The sequence below is a fragment of the Coloeus monedula genome, assembly GCF_965178545.1.
Source record: "Coloeus monedula genome assembly, chromosome: 1".
NCBI classification, from domain to species: Eukaryota; Metazoa; Chordata; class Aves; order Passeriformes; family Corvidae; genus Coloeus; species Coloeus monedula.
The window spans coordinates 144,465,772-144,488,939 of NC_138781.1; the positions used below are offsets into that span (position 1 = coordinate 144,465,772).

The following is a 23,168-nucleotide window of genomic DNA, read 5'->3' on the forward strand; positions in this document are numbered from 1 at the left end:
ACTTTGACATTGTATTTCTAATGAATATTGCTGGAAGTTCACTAGTTCATTCCTACTGGTTCATAAGGATGATCCCAGCTGTGCTTGAATTCAAAACTGATTCTTGTAGCTTTTATCTATTCAAAAAGCTTTGCTAATAATCATGGTAAGGTCCAACATACAGCTGAGGAAAGCATACTTAAATAAGGGAAAATGGAGTCTGCAAATGGAAGTTCTACAAATAACCACTCAAATGTCAAATTAAAAAGCCAAACTGTTCTTAAAATCTTTGTGGATGCTCACCACCAATCAATTTCCTTAAATTAGATATTTTATCTACAACTTTGAGAGGTGTCCAGGAAGATGATACCTGGAGCAAGACCCAGCCAAGATGCTGACCAGAGTCCATCTTCTTAGATGCTATTGACCTGACTGGGCTGTTCTGGGCCTTAAAAACAGTTAGTGACCCCAATATGGTACACATGGTGGACAGAGCCAACCCTTCAGACTGGTGATGGTCAAACTGCTTTTGAAAATTGGAATTTTTTTTTTGTTTTATTAAGTGGGCTGGTTCAGCAGGATCTTCCATAAACAGATTATTGTATGGGCAGTAGACAAGACCACTGAGAAGCTTATGGCTCAAATTTAATTTCTGAAAAACTTTTTAAAAAATGCACACTCTCAGTCACCACATTTATTTCTGAGTTAGACTTTAAGCCTGAACTGCTACATTGCCCTGGCAAACTCCCAAAGACTACCTTGGTTTCCATTTCTGAAAAATAGTAACACTTTTTAATTTCAAGGGAATGTTGTAAAAATTAATTAGTTAGTCACCTGACTCTCCTATGTGTGTCTATTAAAGACAGCAAGGGTAATATTTAACCAGTGGGTCTTAACCTAAAAGATTCCAAGCATTTTGGCACTGATCCAAGGAAACACTTAAGCATGGCTTTCCTGGACCTGGACCGGAGCATTCAACATCTTTCAGGATCAAGTCAAGTGTCAATAAGATGAAAAACAACATAGACAGACCATGATTATTACTTATTCCCTGACTGATCCTGAGGGATGGTGAATCTTCCCCTCACCAAGTGACAAATGCCTGCAAGTGATTTGCTTTCTGGTTGAGTTATTTATCTTCCAGCAGAGTATAAGAACTGTAGAAAAAAGACCACAATACCTCAGCACCCCATATCTCCAAGAAATTTACTATCAAGAATAAAGGAGGTAAGAGATGTAAAAGTATACAAAAACTGTTTCAAGAGATATTTTGATGTAGATGTGATGTCTAATTTCAAGAATTTTGGTTTTTATTATGAGGACTCTTGAATTTAAACAGTTTTCATCACAATATATCATATGCCTTTAAAATGAATTCCCAGAAAAGAAATAATTTTCCCCTTATCTTGTATCAAAATAATTAAATGCATCACTGGTGATCTCAAACACATCTACTCACAGCATCCCAGCCTGTTTCATAATGAATCACATCTGATCCCAAAGTGACCATTCTGCAAAACCCTGTTAGGAAATTAACTGCAGGCCAGGGAGTGGTACTAATCACACAACCAGACAAGACCACAGCTGCCCTGCTTAGCTGTGTAGCTCTTTTTTCTACTACACAAACCAGTAAGTTCTTCCTACCGAGTGAAGCTTCTGGTAGAGGCCACACGCGTTGCATACATATCCACCATTTGCATTCTTTCGCCAGAGAGAGGTCTTTGTGGTCAGGCAATTGGCACAGAAAACACCCGAGCCTCTACGTCTCTGAAATAGGGAAGAAAAAGGGAAAAAACCCAGGTCAGAGGTGAGTCACATGAGCTGTGGAGTTAGGACAAATCAACACAGGAGTTTTGTCTCTAGACTGGCAACAATGACAGTATAAAACCACACTGCCCATAATGAGGTCAGGTTCAATTGTGCTTAATAGGCACCACTGATTTTCATTATAATTAACCCCGGAGTGATGGATGAGGTGTGTGAAACACCAAAGCCTTTTCAGAATAACAACTTTAACTTTTTGAACTTCAGGTTTTGTGCATTTAATGATGGTTTCTAAACAGCAAATTCAGAAAAAAACCCTTGAAAGCTGACAGAACATTCTGTAAACTCCTCCTGGTTTCACAACAGATTATTTATTTTTAGCTTGCTTTATTTAAAAGTGTGATTTGTAATAAGAATTCTGAAACACCACCAGTTCAATTAATTGTTTGTACCTGTGTCATACTAATTCCTTTAACAGAGATTATATTGAATACATGATATTCAGTTCCAGTCTTTTCTGCTTACTTCTGAAATCAGTATAAGCTACCATATATTCCTGCAGCCCGCTATGAACAAATAAAAGTACAGTATCCTTTAATGAGACTTCTTCTGACCTTCATTTGAAACCCCAGAAAACACTGTCTCATCAACAGATAGAGTTATTTACTTTGTATTAGTCAGGCGAAGAAGAGCAGAGTACAACTTCCCTAAATATGAACTGATTTTTAACCAGACTGAGCTGTGCATTCATCAGCTTTCATAATGATCCAGGAATATTTAAAAGTAGGCATGTTTATGAGTATTGCTCATTAAATATTTTCTATGGAGTAATGATTTCATTAAACTTCTCATTTAAACAAAAGTCAGGCTGTGTTTGTGGGCCCAAATACTAATAAGCAGGAAATGGAACTCTTTTGCTGAGAAGAAAATCTGAATTTTAACTCTGTCCCCTTTTCACAAAGGGAAAAAAAAAATCAGTAAGAAACCTCCAGCATGTAAGATAAGAATGAGTGAGTACAGCAAAAACAGTCTGGGTGAAAACTAATTTTATTATAAATTAAAAATTACTAACACTATAAGTAAAAATTTCAGGGTTTCATAAAATCTAAGTAATTTATTTAACTTCAGTTCATACTGTAGAAGACTGGTGTTCATGCCAAAAAAATACAATGGTTATAATTGTACTCTGATACATTTCAAATGGAAAGCTTTCTGCAGACATAATTTTGGCTTCAAGACTGGAACACTTTCTTGGCATTGAAAGGGCATTTGATTCATCGGGTGTTTCACAATGTATCACTAAAAAGACCTGGTGAGCAGCCAGTTCCCTATAGGGTAATTTTTCCATCCAGATGCAAGTGCTATCAGAGGCCCTCGTCAGCTAAACTAATTATGATCTTGCATTTGCTGATGCCTGCTCACTCTAACATTCGACATCCTCCATTAATCATCAATACAAGGAAAATGAATGAAACGTAAAGAAATGAGGGCTGGTAAGCTGCACAGCCATAAAAATCTGAAATGAGCGCAATAATTTAACAAGATTGGGGAAATGTTTCTAGTGAGCACAAAGTCAGGCTAACAATTGCCCTTTTAAACCAAGAACACAATTTCATTTGTACAGCAGGTTGTGCTATTTTAAAGTGATACAATAAAATCAAGATTGTCGTCAAGATAATCTCTCTCTCACGCCCTTACATCATCCCCTGCTTTGTCTCCTAAATCAGTTGCAGTAATACATGACATTTTTCTCAATTTAGCTAAGGGGAGAACTAAATGGTAGTTGATGTCCTTCAGCAAACATCTAACTAGTTGTGCATATAAAATGCAGCTCGCCCTGGAAAGTGTGCTCGTCTACAAGTACACTGAAGGTCCCAATTCTTTTTGTGGCTGGATATCGTTGACCAGCTTCACCTGGCTGCTGAAGTATTTCCCATAAGAGTACAATAAAAGCCTCACTAGTCTAATCCCTATTTGGTCCACTTGGAGGGTGAGAAGTTTCCAAGTGGAAATGACTGTATATGGCCAGGATTCAGTTACAACTGCAGAACTGTTCCTTTCCATTCCTACTTCTTGTCTGCTGGCCTATGGTTTCTTGGTGTGGTATATTAACCAAGTGGAGTCTTAATCTGAGTCAGTCTTTCCACCCTTTTATTTCTGTTTGTGTTCCCTAAGTTTGGGAAATACCCTCTATAAAATCATGAAAGACTGTTAAAATGTAGAGAGAGCAGTCTAGTTTGTATGCTGCATTTCTACACACATGAAGGGGACAGAAGGTAAAGTTACACTGAAATCCTCATTGAATGCAATGGAGCTAGTACATCTATAAAACATTGACAAAAACAACTCATTTTTTCTTTCTAAAGAAAGATCTGATTCAAACTGGTTATTAGTTCCAGTGAAATAGCACAATGACTACAGCTGACAGCAACTTACAAAACAAAGTAGTGACTGTATGTATTGAAATCCTATACCTTTGCTTATTCACTACTTAAAAATATTTATCCATTTAAAATTTCAAGTAATCCAGCTAAAAATCTTTCCCTAAATTTAATGCAAAATAGGCAAATTCATCTTTTGTGCTGTTCTAAGTGTTGCATCTTATCTTCCTATACTTTCTCTTATTTCTGCATTATTTAAGGACCTTACAGGATAATCAACATTCATTATTCAATACCAAAGTGTTTCAGCATTGCTTACATATACTAATAAATGAAGAATTAAAACATCTCTGGAAAATCCTAAATGCTGCTACTTTGTTGAGCGTTTTGGTTATGAAACAGCTATTTATAGTGCGGACACACAGCTTTAGAATGGATTTCCTGCCATGAAACAGGACTGTGGCAGAATTGGACTAAAGATTCTTGACTCTCAGATGCTACTAACCACAGATTGGATCTGCTTGTCAAAATATACCTCAGAAATTTTGATGTCTGCAAGCAAAAAATGAAGGGCCTTCTTAAAAGCCTGAAATGTCTGTAATCCTATTATCTTAAACAAATACAGTTTCTTAAAAAGAAAAACAACAAAAACCTAGGCCTTTACTTCCCATATACCAAGTTTTTTAAGTTATTGGCCAGTAGAAATTATCTAATTTTTTTGTTGTTAAATGTTAATTAGCAATTATACTTCTACTGTTAGTGATGATACTTCTGCATGGGTCTGTTTGGCTTTGCATACTCATCACTTGAACTAGTCAATAATACAGGCCAATATTGCAGCTTTTCTGGATAGTCTTGCATAGAAACAGGCACTTGAGTTCATATCCAGCAAAGTCTGTGCAACAGCTATGGCCCACAGCCCCCATAAAATCTAGCCATTGCTCAAATGCTCTGCTAAGCACACCCAACCAGCACTTTCAAGAAATGTGAGAATTTTTGCTCTCCTGTTAACGTGACCATACCACAGTTAATTTCTTAAATCAGCATAGTAAAGGTAAGTCAACATGACTAGTCATGGGAGAGTCTGAGCCACAGATAAAAAGGTTTCAGTCTGTGATCAATGCCACTAGCACTAGCTGGAGTTATCAATGAAAATTTCATGTACATCCTTGGAAGAATGAGCCAAAAGGGTCTAAATAACTAAAATATGTATCTACTAAGTCAAGCTTTAATCATCTGGAGCCTTACGGCCACTACATTACAATCCCAAATCCTGAAGGGGCCAGTGCAGAGAAGAGCCTGTCTCTATTTCCACTCCAGTTCTGAGGTCTGGGCGTTTAATATCACAGTTGTTTCAAATCACATGAGGCTGAAACTTGGCGCTTATTTTTGTCAGCCCAGATGTAACTTTTTTTTTCTTTCTTGGTACTGAAAACTTTATTTAAATCAGCTCAGCTGTTTATAATTTGGAGATTTGCCAATCTAGGGGGTGGGGACAGAGGGGATTTCAAGTTTTTTAGGTAACTTTCTAACAAATCTACAGTCAATTACTTTGCTATGGGGAAAAAAAAGTATGCACATATTTTAGTATTTTAGTAGTAGCAAAGGAACAAGTGTATTATTATTTTTATGTAGCTAAGTTATGAAAGTTTGTAATTATTCACTGAATATGTCTTGCAGACCTCTCTACTAACTGTTTTCCCTCAGTAAGAACCATGTTGAAAGCATGTAATTGCATAACAACCCTTGATATGCAGAGTATTTACTCACATTTTTTATGGTTTCATATCTTGACCATTTCAAATTGAACAAGTCTGAAACTTGGTATATACAGCGTCAAGCCTGAACGCCTAATTTTTTTTTAACTCCTTAGATGATTTTCACTAGTTACCAGTACTTCATTGAAACAAGGCAATTATTAGTAGTGCTTTCTGCTAAGCAATAAACCAGCAGAGAATACAATATAGCAAGTGATTCACTCAGGTAAGTCTTGCCAGGCTCAGGCCCTTCTTCATAAAAACTGCTTTCAATTTTAAAGGATTCACTCTACAGTTCACATGATTTCAAACTTTGTAGCCATGCAGAAGTATCATTACACTCCATACTCTACAAAAAAGTATTTTTTAGTGTACTGAACTTCCAGTTTTAATTTCAGTGGAACTTCATGTAGCAAAATATATCCTGTAAGAGCACAGCCAAAAACACAGCTCAGGAACTGTGACTTTTTAGCTAGCTAGACTAAGCAATGGTGCCTGACACTCGGCTAGTGCCAAATACATCCTGTTTTTAAAATTTCTGCCAGAAGATGCTTTTAGAAACTCAAATAGGCTCCACAAGCAGCAGCCAAGCATTTTTCTTACATCACCCTCTTGGTTTTGGACACAACAAAACTTGTCTTATTGCTGATTACTTTCACTTCCCCAACACAAAATGACGATACGATGAGGACTGAGTGGATTTTTTTACTATCTCTGGCCTCCCTAACGTGCCAGAAACAGAGCACGCTGTAATCACAGCTCCAGAACATGAGGAGCAGCAAAATCATAAATGTTGCCCAAGAATAAACATGTGCCTGACCTATTTCCAGCAATGAAGTCGGGGAATACAACCATACATGCCTCACTGAAAAAAAGGCAAAATTCTGGCTCTGGATGCTCTCTGGCAACTCCAGAGGTCCAAAAAGGGAGCTCCAGGAAACCTGCATGTGTGGTTCAGTATGAGCCAGGTGACCTGCTGTGGAGAGCAACAATTGTAAGCAGCTGGTTTCATACCTTTAATCATCAGGATGCTACCACACAGTTCAGAAAAACAGTATAATGCACTCAAGGTTGCATCTGTCTTTGTTGCGTTTGCACAGCCATAAGTATGAAAGAGTTTCTTGTTCCACACTTGCTACATCATTCCTCCTTTGTTCTTACATAAGCAGGTATTTGATTATCTTGAGTTTTGGTGAGGTTTAGATTAATTAAAGTTTAAAACCTGGGCAGCAAGACAGCATCTGGATATTGGAGTAAGTGCTACTTTCTTCTGTTTAGGATGGAAAAGGCATCTTTCAGACCTCATTTCTTTTGGTTGCAAAGGCACTCAGACCTTTCCCAATGTTTTTAATCAAAACTGCTTTATCTGTCTATTATGAAAACAGATGCAACTATGTTTCTGTAAAGTTTCACATTTTAAAAATTTAGATGCTTTTGCTGTAACTATATCTAAATTAAAAAGAAACTCATTGGGGTTTTCTTCCCTTTATAACCTGAACAGCTTTTAGGAATACACCAGACCCAGCAAATTTTTGTCCCAGAAGTGAAAAACTGAAACACAAAAAGCCGAGTATTAAAGTAGAAGTTGTTTTCAACCATAAGTATGAGTTAACAGATGCCTCTAAGTCAATTCAGTGTGACAAATCCAAACTCTTTATCTAAGACATTTTCAAGAACAACTGCATTAAACAGCTGTATTTGAAAGACACATAAGAAAGACATTAGGAAAGACAAGGTAAAAGAAAGTAAAAATGCCAAAAGGAAAGTCAAAACTATACACTTAATTCATATAGAAAGTTTAGTGCAATTTTTAATGCTCTTATCGTGACAGCATCTTTTTATGATATACGCAGTATCATAAACTTTTAATGAGAGGAATCAGGGGGGTTTTAGAGAGAGAAAAAACCCAGACAGTAAATTAAACATTACTGCTAGCACAGCCTTTCAGAATCCTACCCCGATCCCTTAGGGAGAGTAAGTATTTTAATGTGCATGTAAACTGCAATTATTTTTTTATCAGCAACAAAAATGAAGATGAGTAGATTTTGTCCCAGCATTTGAAGCTGTATTTTGTAAAGCTACCTCAGAGATAGCAGCATTTGCTACTCAAAAAAAAACCCCCAACTCCACCCCAAAAGCAAGCAGCAAACTACAGTCTTTTTGTGTCTTATCGAGCAAGAATGATTAAATAAGATACTAGTTTAGGATGATTTGTACCGAAGTAAAACGACTAATCAAAATAAATTTCTAAATTAAGAAAAACAGAGGTATGAAAAGAAGCCAGTAAATCACTTGTTGTTGGAACTCTTCACTGCCATCACCTCCTCACCTTTACGTCCTCTCTCAAGTTAGAGCTGACACAACCTTTGCCACTGTGCAGGAAGGGACCTGGCTTTGGACACCACCTCAGCCAGAGCCTGAACTCCACAGGCAGGAATTTACCATTGCTTTCATCTTCTGTTAATAGCCACATGCTAGGATCACTTAATCATAATACACTTTACAAGGACTTACTAATTTTTCACTCACTTGAGCATTTATCAGTGAAAATTAGGTAGTTCAAATCATATTGCCTTGTCAATCCAAAGAGGTATGGAAGGTAATTTCATAGTTTCCCCCTCAAGATCTGCAGTGGCAGAAGTATGAAATAATAAAACTTTTTCTCCTGGTAAGATTTCCTTGTCACAGTTAGTGACAGTTAATTTTTAAACACTGTGTGTTAAAAATGTAAGTGATCTTTTGATGGGCCAAATACATACACCAAGACTAAACAGACAGAGATATATTTTTTAATGTGTATTATTATTTGTGTATTTATACCACTTATTTATGATATGATGCATTTGTAATGAACACTGAGAAATATTTTCTGATTAGCTATATGTTAGTCTGGTTTACAAAGAGCTAAATATTTATTAAATCATTCTACGCAAAGTATGATTTTTTATATAGACAGTTGCCTTCAACAGTCTTTTACTGGATATAATGTATTTTTATGGTCTTAGCCTTAAATTTGCACAAGGTGACCGCCATTACATCTCTTCCAGTGCTTCAAATAGCAGCCAGCACACTACGGTATGGGCTCATTCGGGTGTATTTTGCCACTGACTACCAGCAATACAACAAAGACAAAAATTTTTTTTTGAGATTTTATTAAGACCAATAGCAAAAAAGCAAAAAGCAACCTGAAAACCTGCATTTCCCGCACAAGAATGATGTCACTTTGCAGCAACTGAAACCTATTCAAGAGGAACAGAAATTCTGCCTCCAATAATTCACCAAGTCAATTACACAGGAAAGTACTGTAATGGGCTGTCCCCCGTCAAACAGCTCACGTACACCACTTCCTTCTCAATTACCAACTTGTCTGCATTGCCATCTGTAAAAACGAACGCATACCTTGTGCTGCCAGTTCCTACTCTTGCACGTCCATTAGTGGAACTGGCTGCAGCTGCTCAAGAAGAAAGCCCTGATTGTCTTTGTTTCCCCTCCATGTAGGCACCATTTTTCTCCTTTCCTTCTGTACCTCGGCTCATGCTAACACATTATCTTTGTTGAGGAGTGCTCACAACTCTTTAAACAAAAGTCTGCCTAAATTTGTGTCCTGTTATCTTTTCACAGTTCCTCTAACACAGTAAAAAGTTGCCAACAGCATCTCTCCCAGCATCTTCACTGGAATTATGGAGTTAAGTCTTGCAACAGGTTTTATCAATCCTTTTTAAGTAATGCTGTAAAAATTCTGAAGTTGCTGGATAAACAACTTCACACTTTTCTAAATCAGCTTGACCACCCAGGCAATTTTAAAACAGTATTTATGTGAAGCATTCAAGAATAAGATTTTAAAATAAGTCAATTTAGGAATAATAATAATAATATTATCTGCAAAAAATGGCTAAGTAGACATATTAGTGTGCGTAAGCAGGACAGAGGGAGCTTGGTTTGGGAACTGTGATCCTGGCCCCAAAACCTTTCTCTACTTGCACTGCTGCAACAGATCAGATTCTTGCAGCGCTCTGATGCTGAATGTCTGCTTGAAACCTCAGTGCTCGCACAGACAGACCATTGCTCCTTCCCAAACACCATGTGCTTCCAAACTCAGCTTTTCTTAGAGAACAAAACTAAGTCATTATGAGTCTCTTGCATTTTAGTTTCAAATTAGAAACATAAAACAGTATAAAATGTACAAAATTAGACCACTCTTCTGATCAGTAACTGGCTAAAAGTAGTATCCTCAGAACTAAGCATGCTGAAAGAGACATCGAGAAAACTGGAAATGCCTCCAACTCTTTTAATTCTCAGCACAAAGGAAGACTACCCAACCTTTGCTGTCTCAAATGAGGAGTCTAAATCAATAGTCAGACTTTGCTATAAACTGACTGACTTTCTGAGATAAAGAGTCATTAATGATGGTGCCTAAGCATGGAATTAGGTGCTTAAGTTTAGTCATCAATACCAGAGGATTTATGTTCAAGAAAGCCCTCCATGTACCCCTTCTTTCATGAAGTAATCTTACTCATTAAAAGAACATACAAAACTGGAGCAAAGCTTCCGTCCATATTTCCTTAAACACCCTGACTTTGACATGGCAGAAGCAGCAGACTGCTTTTGCAGACCTCAGCTACGAGCCAGTATGTAACTCTACATGTGATAGTAATTGAGGGTCCCAATCCCACAAGTGCTCTGCTGTAAGCATGAGCACAAAGCTGCCGGAGTTCTCAGCTTCTGGCATCTGTTCCCACTTCCACAGAAATCAGATGGGCAAAATTAAGTATTGAGGAAAAAAAAATCACAGACATTTAAAAAACATTCCCTGACCTTATTAAAGCCCACGTGATCTCTATTTATACAGAAAATAGCTCAGAAAGCCAGCATCTGAGAGGAGGAACTCTCATTTGTAGATTTTGGCTGAGGGCTGCCAAAATCAGCAGGGGAAAGGCTCCTCAGGGGTAAAAATTTCAAAAGCCATTAAGAGTCTTAGAAGCCTCAGTCCCACCGACTTTTGATCCCATACATCCTTCCAAATTTGCACCCCAAATCTGGAAACTACACTGTAAGAATAACTTTTAATCCAAAGTTACAAAATTAGGATCTAAAGTTTTCAAAGAAGTCTTCAGGAGTCAGAGAGGAAATGTCAATTAGGTGCCTACTTCTTGGTGAAAATCAGTGAGGTAAAATTTACCTGTTACTTGTACTTTAAAAAAATTCCCCTTAGGACCATTAATTTTATTTAAAGAAAAAATGTAATGAGAAAATGTTTCATATGGGCAGCTATAGCTCAAATACTTGTTTAGCAACTGAAAAACTATAATTGAGTCTCATGCAGTCCCCATGAGAAAGCTGTTCCTAGTACAAGATACAAAGCAAACTATGTCCACCTATTATTTTCAGTACACTTAGGACTGCAGTCTTATTGCAGATCTTGTTATGTGCTGTTGCTAAAATGACTTCCATTCAGAAACATCAACATTTGCCAACCCATACCACACAAATGCAATAGTTATTTCCTACTGTGAGCTTAGGGAGAAACTGTGGTATCCCAGACACCACGGTGTGGTAAATATTGAAAATTAGTGGCCTTTTTATAATGGACATTTTCATCTAATCCAATCTGTTCCAAACACTTCCAGATAAAAAGACAATATGCCAGAGTCTGTGTCTAAGTGGTTGGTTCTAACATAATCATCTTATTCCATCCTGTGATCACAGTTTCAGCAAAAACACTTGATGGCTTCCTTTCTGATAGATGTAGGAAGTAATAATGGACTAGAGCTGTGATCAACTCCAACAACTACCTAAGGAAGTAGCTCCTTATAGAGAAAAGAGGAGGGAAAAAAACCCCAAATACATCCTCTATATTTGTATTTTTTAAAAGCTAACTCATCTCAAAGGGCCAAGAGCCTCCCAGGCTGCACTGGGTAAAGCACTGCCAGCAGGTCAAGGGACGTGATCCCTCATTCTTCTCAGCCCTGGTGAGGTCTCACCTGTGTGAGTGCTGAGGAGCACTGTGCCCAGTTCCAGGCTCCCCAGTACAAGAAATACCTGATGTACCACAGAGAGTCCAAGCAAGTGTCACAAAGATGATTAAGGGAGCCAGTCTTCTATCATATAAGGAGAGCTTGAGAGAGCTGGGACTGTGCAACCTAAAAGAGAAGGCTCAGAGGGATCTTATCGGTGTGCACCTGATGGGGGAAGGAAAGAAGACAGAGCCATGCTCTTCTCAGTGGTGCTCCATGAGAGGACAAGAGGCAAAGGCACAAACTGAAATACAGGAAATTTCATGTGAACATAATGGAAAATGTTTGCTACTGTGAGGGCTGCTGAACACAAGAGCAGGTTGCCCTAAGAGGCTGTGGAGTGTCTGTCCTTGGAGAAACTCCAAACTGACAGGACACAGAGCTGAGCACCATGCACTGGCTGACCTTGCTCTGGGAAGTGGGGCTGGATTAGATGACCTCCGGAGTTGCTTCCCAGCCTCAACTATTCCGTGAAGCTTTCTTCAGTGGGAGGCTGTAGATCACTTGTCACTCTTCTGTTCTATCAATTTCTAACCATTTTAGCCTTAATTGCTATTCACTTGCATTGCAACAGGAAGTCTTTTAAATTTCAAGGCTATCAAAGCATTAATTAGAATAGACCAGACCAAATTTTACAGATTGCAAACTGCGCAGCTATTAAAAATGAAGAAACCTACTTTCAAATTCCACTGTAAAAAATTTCAGAATGTTTAAAATAAACATTTTAAAGTCTCTAATGTAGTTTTTACAAAAATATTGCACTGCTTGCTCTTTCCTATCAAGATGCTAATGCCTACTTGTAAATGAGACTCCACATACGGTGTTGTATAGCTTTCCTTAAAAATACCACTAAGATGAGAAGAAGAGAACAACTGTTCTACATTTTGGAGACATTTCTCCTTAAATAGTGTTTATGTACTGCAAGCATCCCTTCCATAAACAAACCAGGTCTTCGGAACAAGTGAACACAATCTCTGAAGAATCTTTACCAGCTTCTATTTCTGGTACATGATGCACTGGGAATTTTAGGCCAACATGGGCATATGGTATCCTAGTTTGATAGAAAACACTTCATGGAATTCAAGACAGAGCCACAGTATAATGACTTGACACCTTAAAATTGGTGATACGACACAGGGTTAAAAAAGAAAAAAATGGAGAGAAAGAAAAAGCCAGAAAAACAAATATTTCCTGATACAATACTAGAGGCAGTAGAGGCATGTAAAAGCACAAGAAAAAGGAAAATCATAGTAACTGGTGTGCACAAAGGAATACTCTGAATCCCCTGTTAATCAAGCTTAACCTTGTTAACCAAACTGCCTTAACCTCTTTTTTTTTCTTTAGGAGAAACACTCCATTAGGAAATAGTTATTAAAAAAAAAAATCCAAAACAAACCAACAAACAGCAAATAGCAAACAATATTTATCTTAGGAACATTCATGAAGGATTTGGGGCTCTTCTGCCATTGCAGCCTTAGAAGCTGGTATGCCCTCTGCTCTTTCTCTACTCATTCACATCTGCCCAGAGAGAATACTGTTATTACTGCACAGCAGTGTTTCCAGCGGCCCTAGTCTAATTTTTCTCTTACTGTTAAGAAAGTGGCTCTTAAATTGCTTAAGACACCAGCTTCAGAATCTGCATTGTCGGAATCAGACTGCATTTCACCAAAGGAATTGTTTCTAATGCAAGTGGCAGGGAGAGCTTACTGCTGGGGGCAGTCATTCTCCGAAATGGCACAAGTCTGACAAGAGCAGTAAGAGAGAAACACATAACTTAGTGGGGTTTTCCATCAGGACTTCTGCATGCCGAGGACAAAATGTACCCACCCTGTCACATACTCAGGCTTTAGTTCAGAGCACTGTGAAGGACTGAAAAACGGCTTTCAAGAAATCAGGCACCATCTGAAGCAGAGGCATGGAGAAAACTGTCCTGCCAGCCCACAGCTACCTAATTTTTCACATCCTTTGGAGTCTTCTGAAATGAAGCTGACTGTGCAGAAATGCCTTGTAAAACAAGCCCTCTGCTTCCTTTCTGAAGTGGCATCAGCGAAACAGCTCTGCAGCCTCGCTCCCAAGCGGCTGTGGCTGATCCATATGTAACTGTGAAACAAAAACCACAGGGCTGCCTGTACGTGTTCATGCGCTCGTGCACATCTTGGACACAGACTCAAAGATGAACTGATTGGTCCCCTTCTACTAGTCAATTTATCAGACTTCAGATAAAAAAATGTCAGGAAACAGTTTCCTTTTTACCTTCCACCTGCCAGTATCAGAATTCATCTGATTTTGAAACCAGCCTGCAGAAGGCCAATGTATACAGATTTGAAATAAAAAGAAACCCTTAAATTTAGACATGCTGTATGAAATTATAGTTGCTACTTGTGAACAGTCTATATTCAAAGCCATTTCTGTCTTACTGATAGAACAAAAACTCCAACACACTTAAGAATTCGCTTTTCAATTTAATGTAAGTTTTCTTTACCAGTGAATGTCAAATTGTTTTCAATCCCTTTCTTTATCTTTATCACCTACTGGAATCTTTGGAAGTGAGAAGGAAAAATACGTACACCAGAAAGGAGCACATTTATAATGACATGCCTTTTTTTTTCTGGAAAAAAATAACCTTCCATTTCATCAGCATCTTTGCCAAAAGCCCTTTCAGAAACTGAAAAGAGAAGGGACTTTATTTCCTACGTGTATTTTATAGGAAACATTTTTTGGTTCTGTGTCATGGACTAGGATTTCACACCTTAGGGGCTGGTCGTATGGAAATGGACATGACTATGGAAACTTCATGGCTGTGAAACCCTGATAGTAAAATCAGCAGGAAGATGAGGAAGGTGTGGGAAACACTGAATGATTAATACAGTAACAACTTCTGGACTTTTAGAGGAGATTTTGAGATGGCTGCCAATACTACCTGACTATGACCAGCATCCTGCACCCTCTAAAGCAGGCTGTAAATCTGGACACGATACAGAGGGAGTACTGCTCTTTTAAATAATGCCCACACATGTAAGTAGATGTGACATGTATGGATTTTTATATGGAAAGATATTTCCAAAATCAGGGTGCAATTACCAATGAGTTATACCTCCCAGAAATAATTCCTAGCATATAAATACCAGGCCCTGTTTCCTTTATTAATAACAGTCTGAGTTAATGAGGGAACAGCTTCCAGAAGTTACTATAAGCAGTGCAAAGCTAAGCAACTTAGCCACAACATTCAACAAATCAGTGCTTTGCAACTGACTCTTCCATTGCCAAATCAAAGGCAAATCCTCTCCTATTTCATACTCAGTTAACCTACTGCATTAAGTACAAGGAAGGCAGAAGACAGTAGAAAATCTACATAGTTAGTGCTGACTTGATTCCAGTCTGTTTTCAACACAGTAGAAAAAAAAAAAGATTAAAAACTGACTGCACTGAGGGGTTTTTTTGCTATGGTAAGGGTAATTCTTGGCTGATTTTATATGGCCTTGCCATCTATCTTTGGAGCCCTGGCATAGGTGTGGCACAACCAGAGCAGACATGGTAGACTTATGTTGAAGATGACCTGCATAATTTTACATTTCAGGAATGACAGGCCTGAAGCACAGACTGCCTGCACAGCCAGGGCTGTGATTTCTCCTACATTTCAGTGATTAATGGCCTCGTAATGGAACACAAGTTTCCTACAGAATGTTGTAATCTCCCTACAAATTTGGTCTTGTCTGCTATTTACTGGCAGGTTGTAGGAGCAGCAGAGATCAGCACTGCTCAAAGCACTGGGTGCAGTCCCAGGTACAGAGGGGAAGGGGCAGAAGCAGCTGGGCAGCATGTGGTGCAGCTGGGCAGGACTGTCACCTTCAGCTGCTGGCACCAAAGGGCCCTGTGAGGGCTTTGAAAGGGTGCTGCTTCCATGGCAGGGACAAAAGAAACACTGGGAAACCATACTTCAGGCAACATAACAACTGGAACAAGCTATTTTAAAGATGTGTCAGCCTTAAAAATGCCTAATCCCAGCCCTCATTTTGAAGTGTTCCTGTGGGACACATTTGCACACACACACACACGCCACCAATAAGCCAAGCAACTCACGCCTTTATGGTTCATTTTTGAATCCAGTGCAGTCTGTGGATCGTGAGTCACACAGCCCCTTCATACGCAAAAGGTCAAAGAGCTACCAAGAGCAGAGTGCAAATGAAATTCCTCCGTTTTTAACAATGATTACTCACAGAAGGCAAGATGGGGATCCCCTTGTTTATCACAGAACCACATAAGATTACACATATATTTAAGCAGCAAAATAGTACCAAAAAAATGAGAGAGAGAATCTCAACATGTAACTTCAGAAGACATCACTATGTTCGTTACTGAAGCAATAAGAAATCTAGCACTCACCTAGTAAAGACTCCTAGCCACTACCTCTTCTGAGTTTATCCATTAAACACTGCTGTCCTGGATAGAGTAAATAACTGCCAGGAAATCTGCTCATACCTCAATATTCTGGTATTTTTAAAACACACAACTCTTTTCATGCATGAATATCCCTTAATGTGTCTGCTGGAGATTCCATGCTTTGCACAGACTTGCAAGAAGGGATGTTGGATGATGCTTGCATTACACTCTTAGGTTCTAACAGATTTTAGTAATAATTCTGATCAACTAGTGCATTCCAGACTTTATTGCACATCTTTCTTTTTCCATTTCTTCCATCAACCAACTAGTTAATAAAAGAATAGGAAGAAAATGTGTGTGCAATGGATAGCACAGCATTCCAATAAGACACAGAAGTGGACAAATAATATAATAGTTGGGAATATCAAGCAAAAATGTTAACATTAACTAGGTTTACTTTTCACACTATTTAAATATGAAAAATTAAAGTAAGAAGTTTCTTTATTTTAGTCTCAGCTAATTTTGGGCCACACTGAATGTTAAATAAACTATTATTTAATCAAATACAGGCATATTAGTCTCACTCCTGCTGACAACTTCAATTAGAATATTTTTGCTTCATATAAAAAAAAAAAAGCGCATGATCTTTAAACTACTATGGCTTCTGCACAACATCTGGTTGCAATTTTTTATATATTCAACCATCAAACTTCTATCTCCACACAACAGTTTACTCAAGATTTGTTTTAATTATCTTGCATTTCAAACTTCATATGGCTTTGAAAAAGGGGTGAAAAGATCGCTCATGATGCAGACAGATGCAAACTGAAAAGGACTATACATTGAAAGATGACTTTGAAACAGTTTTTAAAAATGAAAAAATCCTTTCTATCATTGCCAGGAAACAAGTGCTACTTTAACTGTTTCATTACACAATACCTCTTGGCTTGTTCATTAACGATTTTAATGGGTTTTAGCTGGATTCTAGGATTAAGGCAACCCTTATTAGCACTTTCATTGGAGCCATACAAGTTGCAAATATGTTATTTTCTCTTTTTCTAGCCAACGCAACAGTGGGAACACTGTATTTCCAAACGCGCTTGTTTAAAACAGAATGCACAGCAAAAAAATCATCTGAATGTGATAAAGTAAAAATAAGAATGAATTTTATAGCAGCACAGAAAAGCCTTCCTCATACAAAATAGTAAAAAAAAAAGTTTTAATGTATTTTAAGCATGGGAGAAATCTAATTTATTTTCATGAGCCTGGTCACCTGTGCAAAGTTAAGCACATCCACAAGCTTTTCCACGACTGGACCCAAGACTAAAATCAGGAAAATACCTGGGGTTCTGTTTTTATTACATGTTAGAGCCTCAGGCAGCAACAAGGACATAAGTATATTTTTCTTAAACAAGTATAGGGGTGCTACATCAAATCAATTAGTTATCACTACAGATAGAAACAATTTGTCTTGTTGTAGTGTAATCACTGTAAACTGTGGAGGATATGAAACTTCTTATTCATTTATTTGCATTACATACATGGATTAATAGAAAAGCATTGTGGAAAGCTGTTATTTATTTTATGAGGTAACTGCTTTCAAATTAAACATATTTTTCCTGTTTTTCTATCAGTCAGCATCCATCATTCCAAGATAGGATATTCAACGAAACTTCAGAGTTTTCCTTTTGCAGGTTTCTTCTGATGCCATGCATGGATTAGTTTAGACATGGAAGGTCATATTTTATTTTTTCCTCTTTTTAAAGATGCTCCAAACAAGCCAGAAGAAGACATAGCTGCAAAACCACAGCTTATAACCATCAACTTATGAACAGTTGTGTTTCACTGACTCAAATTCTCAGACAGAAACTCTCTTGAGTTTTGTACTGGAGCAATACACACAGCCTCTTTAGAATTTATTTTTAACAAGGAAACTTCATTTGAGTATTAAAGAGGGCCACGAAATACAATTTTCTTTTGGTTCTGTGAGAAATTCTGGAATCAAATGCATGATACAATCATGTCTCTAAACGGGTGACCACCAGTGACTGACACATATACAATACACACATGAAAAAAGCCACCAACCCTTTTCGGTCCACGGCCAACTACACCAAAATGAGTCTCACCTCTGGAGCCTACTTCAATTAGTCAGGAGGACCTCTGAGCAGGCCACCTCACTGAACTCCAGGCACTGCCTCCACTGGGATTGCAAGAACTGCTAAAACGCTTCCCCTCTTAGGGGAAATATTTGACACTTTGCTTGTAACCAGAAACAGGAAAATATTGAAGAATGCAAAACTCTAAGAACATGAACACCACTGATAAAAATAAGTCACCATTTTCACAAAGCCTTGGTTGGCACAGGGGATGATAATAGGGATGAAGAAACTGTATTTTATTTGAACCAGCTTCACAATCCTAGGTACAAAATCCTGCAGCTCCCTAAAAGACATGACTGATTGTCTGGGTTACAGTTGCCACCTCAGCCTCTCAGCAAAGCCGGTTCATGTTGGTCAAAGTGAGGAGACATGAATTGTCACTGACCTCACTGACACAGCCTGTGAACAAAGGGCTTCAGTATTCCCTGCCACCTTTTATTTCAGGTATGAAGAGCAGGATCACAATTCAGAATAAGAGGAAGCCAGTGGTAAAACCTATTGCATGTGAGCCTCCTGCACACAATCCCCACCAACAATCCCAGGGTACATTTGGAGGGTGGTGGGAATTCAGACACACGATTTTGATTAATGTTAATGCAAGTTGTGTGGCCAAGTCCCTGTACACTACTTTGCGAGCTTATTCTAAAACTGAAATATAATTAAGGTTGCAACACAAACCAAATAAGGCAGGGAAATGACACTTCATTAGTAACCTATTGGATGCAAGCACCATAGGTAACCTGTTGCAACAGTGTAGTACTATAATAAAATGTTTGAAGTGTTTATATACCACCACTCTCAGCTGTTTATGAAAATATGGTAAAGACATCCAGACACAATTGAAAAAAAGGTTAGCTTCTGCAACTATTTAAATTACTTCTATAGATGATTTAGTTGTGGTACTGGATTACAAGATTTTGCATACTCTTCCCAGTGACACTTGGAGACCAGTACATCTGATCTCTTTGTAAATTTATACTAAGGAGAAGCCATGCATAACACAACAGACTGCCAACAGAGGAGATGAGGAGCTGAAGGGAGTAGGAATGCATTTGAGGAGTTTCTGTTTAGTCAAGCTCATAGGTAATAGATTAATGATCTAAAGATTGTTTTCAGTTTTCCCCCTTGCATAAATCTGTATTCCAGATCCTTATAATTGTGAATACCAAATTTCAACTCTAGAGTGAGAAAGGGTGCCATGCATAGTCCTTTGTCCCTAGCATGGCTTTTGCAGATGACTGAAGTGGCATTTCTGTGGTTATTCTCTTATTCCTGCTCTGTAGAAAACTGCCGAGCTAGTTCTGGTTTGGGTCTTTTAATTGTTTGGTTCTTTTTGTTTGTGTATTATTATTATTATTATTATTAACATTAATGCTATTATTTCTGTGGACTGTGCGCTAAGGTTTTTCATCTTTCTCCGTCACTTAAAACCCAATGGAAAGTGGAGTTCTCTGAACTCTCTCACGGAGGCAACAGTAACCTTTTTATTAAAATTCAGTAGAAACCAGCAAAGAAGCTAATGGCTACAGATTATAATCTGCAATAACCCCCTTTTTGCAGTCTTTGCAGTGTAGAAAGAATGGGGTGGTTTTGTGTGTGTACATGTGTGCATGAACAGCATAGGGAAAAGAGAGGAAGTGACAACTGATAGCAGCAATATTCTGCTGTGCTTTACAGAACACAGACATCTCAGAGTAGCAAGCAGGCAATGGTTCTGAGATTGAGCAAATTTCCTTATTATTGCTAAAAGCAAATGCAATTGAAGACACAAAATACAATTCAGTCCTTCATGTAAGATTTAGGATTATTATTATAAACCTCAAGCATTTTGTCCTGGCATTCTGGACACGTGTAATGTTGTTGCTAGCACTAAATTCAATGCTTTTAACATACGTACTACAAAACAAAATCTGAGAAAAAGAACTGCTGCTTAATGGAAAAATATTAGGGCAGTAAGTGTTAATCTCTATTACACATCCATTCATTATACTCCTTGCCATACTTCTAGCAAGTTCAGAAGAGAGGACTACTAAGATAAATTTGACTTGAAGTCTGTAATATTACTTTATAAGCACATTTGGTAGACTCACATAAAATGTCCAAGTAAAATGATCTAAATTATGACAAAGATTTTTTTTTCCTTTAAAAACTCATTGAGTGTGTCTTATATAGAGTGGCTTTTCTTTAACATTATGGTCTCTTTAAAAATGGATTAGAGGTACACTGTCTTTTGACATACTGCAAGAAGCAGGAGTGTGCAGACAGCTGAGAGGATATAATTTTTTCCCTCTAACATAAAAAGATGTGTGAAGTTACTATGGCTCTTCAAAAAGACCTAGTAATTGAGCCTGGTTATGGTCTCATTAATGTGCAAGTTTCATTTATCACCTTCTTTCTTTGAGGATTATGTGCATTGATTCATCAAGACTTGTGACACATGGTTTTCATTTGCTCTATTCAGTACTTCTTTTTAAATCAGTTTGTACTAGATTCTAAGAAAAAGTCTGAAAGTAAATCACACTAGCCTCCTGAAAACAGAAATGAGAAAATTTCAGCTTTTTTTTTTTTTTTTAAATATATAATTAAATGCATTTTCATTCTCTTTTCATGCTCTTTACATGTTTTTGTTTCAAGTCAGTTTAATAACATGCTTGCTGCAGTTAGTCATAACATAAAAAGAGCAAACAAAACAAGGTACACTGAACACGGGAGATGTAGTTGTCTAGTAAATTCATTATTACAAAAAAGCAATTGATTTTAATTCATGTAAATGCAAGTGACAAGAATAACACAGGCAAGGTCTTTTCCTGCTGATCTGCAATATCCATGGTAAGTTGTACAGTTTAATAATGAGATGTCCTCATATAAATTTCCTTCTGACTTCTTTCCTTACTTTGCTTTTCTAAAATATGTATCACTTCAAGTATTTCCATTCTGCATGTCACTGGCAAATGCCAAAAATAGAGAAAGAGAGATCTGATAAAGATAAAGCATGACAAAAGTTTCACGGATAATTGCCTTCACATATCCAGTTCAGCTCTCATCTCTCCTAATTAGCCTCATTACCATACCTTAAGACAGACCAGCAGTCACTCAAACTCCCTGTTTTTTCTGTCAAAACTATTGCTGACAGGCAAATGGACAACACATGCACTGAATCTATTCTAGACTATTCTTTTACAAGACTAGCCTCCAGCAGAAAACACTAAACAATAGGTCTTCAATAAATGTATAATGAAAGTATACATACAGTGTGTGAACACTCAATAAATTATTTTCTATTCATTGCTCCATCATTTCTTAAAATGAGGACAATAAAAAAAGAAAAATCATTCTCCAGAATATCAACGAGATCAAACCATTGCAGTACTTCACTATTACTGACAGAGACTTTCAGAACAGCTTCGCCACAGTGATTGAAAAAAAAAATCATTGAGTTCTGTAAAGTTTGACTACATCAGTACAGTGCTGCTTTCAGCATACCCACGCTATCTCAGGAAGCTTTTCTGTTTTTACAAGCCATGTTCAAATGAAAAAGCTTCATCCCCATTGCTCATACTCATTTAAAATTAGCTCATAAAAAGTAACCACAAATAGTTCACAGGGGCACTAGAAATACTGTAATATTAAACTTCACTGAGTATCAAAACATTAAAATGTATAATGGGAAGGCATTGAAACCCTTCACAATGTCCATTTCTTTTTCACTGTTGTTTTAGTCACATATTACATTATGTATGGAGTTCAGATACATGGTACTTTGTTTTCATTTTCTCTATTTCTCTATAAATATCTTTCTGTCTAATATCTAACAATTTTTATATGTTTTTCTATCACAACCTTTTGGTAAAAGGTGACATTTTTTAGTGATTTGTCGTATTTTCATGTTCACAGTACCATTAATAAAATAAAAATACTGTTTCATAATTTTCATAACAGAAATTTAACACTTGCAATATCTCTTATTTAAGAACTGGACACTACACATTTACTGGCCTCTTTCCTACCCAGCTCCTCAGACACAATCTTCCTTATGATATTATTTTTCTTTTGTACTGTTGTGATACAATCTCTATAGCAAAAAAACCCCAAAGCAACAAAACCCCCCAAAAAAACAACAACAAAAAAACAAACAAAAAAAACCCCCACCAAAACCAAAAAACAAAACAACAACAAAAAAACCCACAAACAAACAAAAAACCAAAAAAAACCAACAAAAACCCCCCCAGTGAAATGGACTTTCTGCACTTTGCAGGTTGGGAAAACTAACAGTCCATTCAGCATGACTGAAAAATACCCTGAAGGCCAATATTTACTAAGCATGGCACACACACAGGAGCCTTGTTAAAAATCCACAACAAATCTCCCATTGCAAACAAATCCAGAGGCTTGAGAGCTGCTGCAACTGTCGGGGTAATGCTGATCCTGACAGCAGAAAGCTGCTTTTTTACCAGGCTAACAGCTAGCTAGATGTCAGCTGGCTTCTCACCAAGATTTCACTATTTCAATTTCTTTTCTTCAGGATTTATTAGGTGATGAATATACGACAATCTATCAAAGGGCTGAACAGCATCAAATGAAGGCAAGGCTGACACATCCGGGCACTCGGTTCTCAAAGAACGCCAGTGACCAAGGAGTGCAACTACTTCATGCAAATAGTCAAATAAAGCCCGTTGAAATTAAACTCTAGGCTGGAGTCAGACACTGTGAGGGAAAGAAATGGGTCAAAGA

The 23,168-nt window shown here is 37.6% G+C and overlaps 1 protein-coding gene across 3 annotated transcripts in view; it reads right to left on the reverse strand.

Annotated features, from left to right (window-relative positions):
* TRPS1 (transcriptional repressor GATA binding 1) overlaps positions 1–23,168 on the reverse strand; it is a 211,103-nt gene that overhangs the window by 6,591 nt on the left and 181,344 nt on the right. For all 3 annotated transcript variants that reach the window (XM_082296734.1, XM_082296732.1, XM_082296733.1), the window contains one exon: positions 1,624–1,746. In XM_082296734.1, the coding sequence (XP_082152860.1) occupies positions 1,624–1,746 (123 nt within the window). The remainder of the gene's footprint in view (positions 1–1,623; positions 1,747–23,168) is intronic.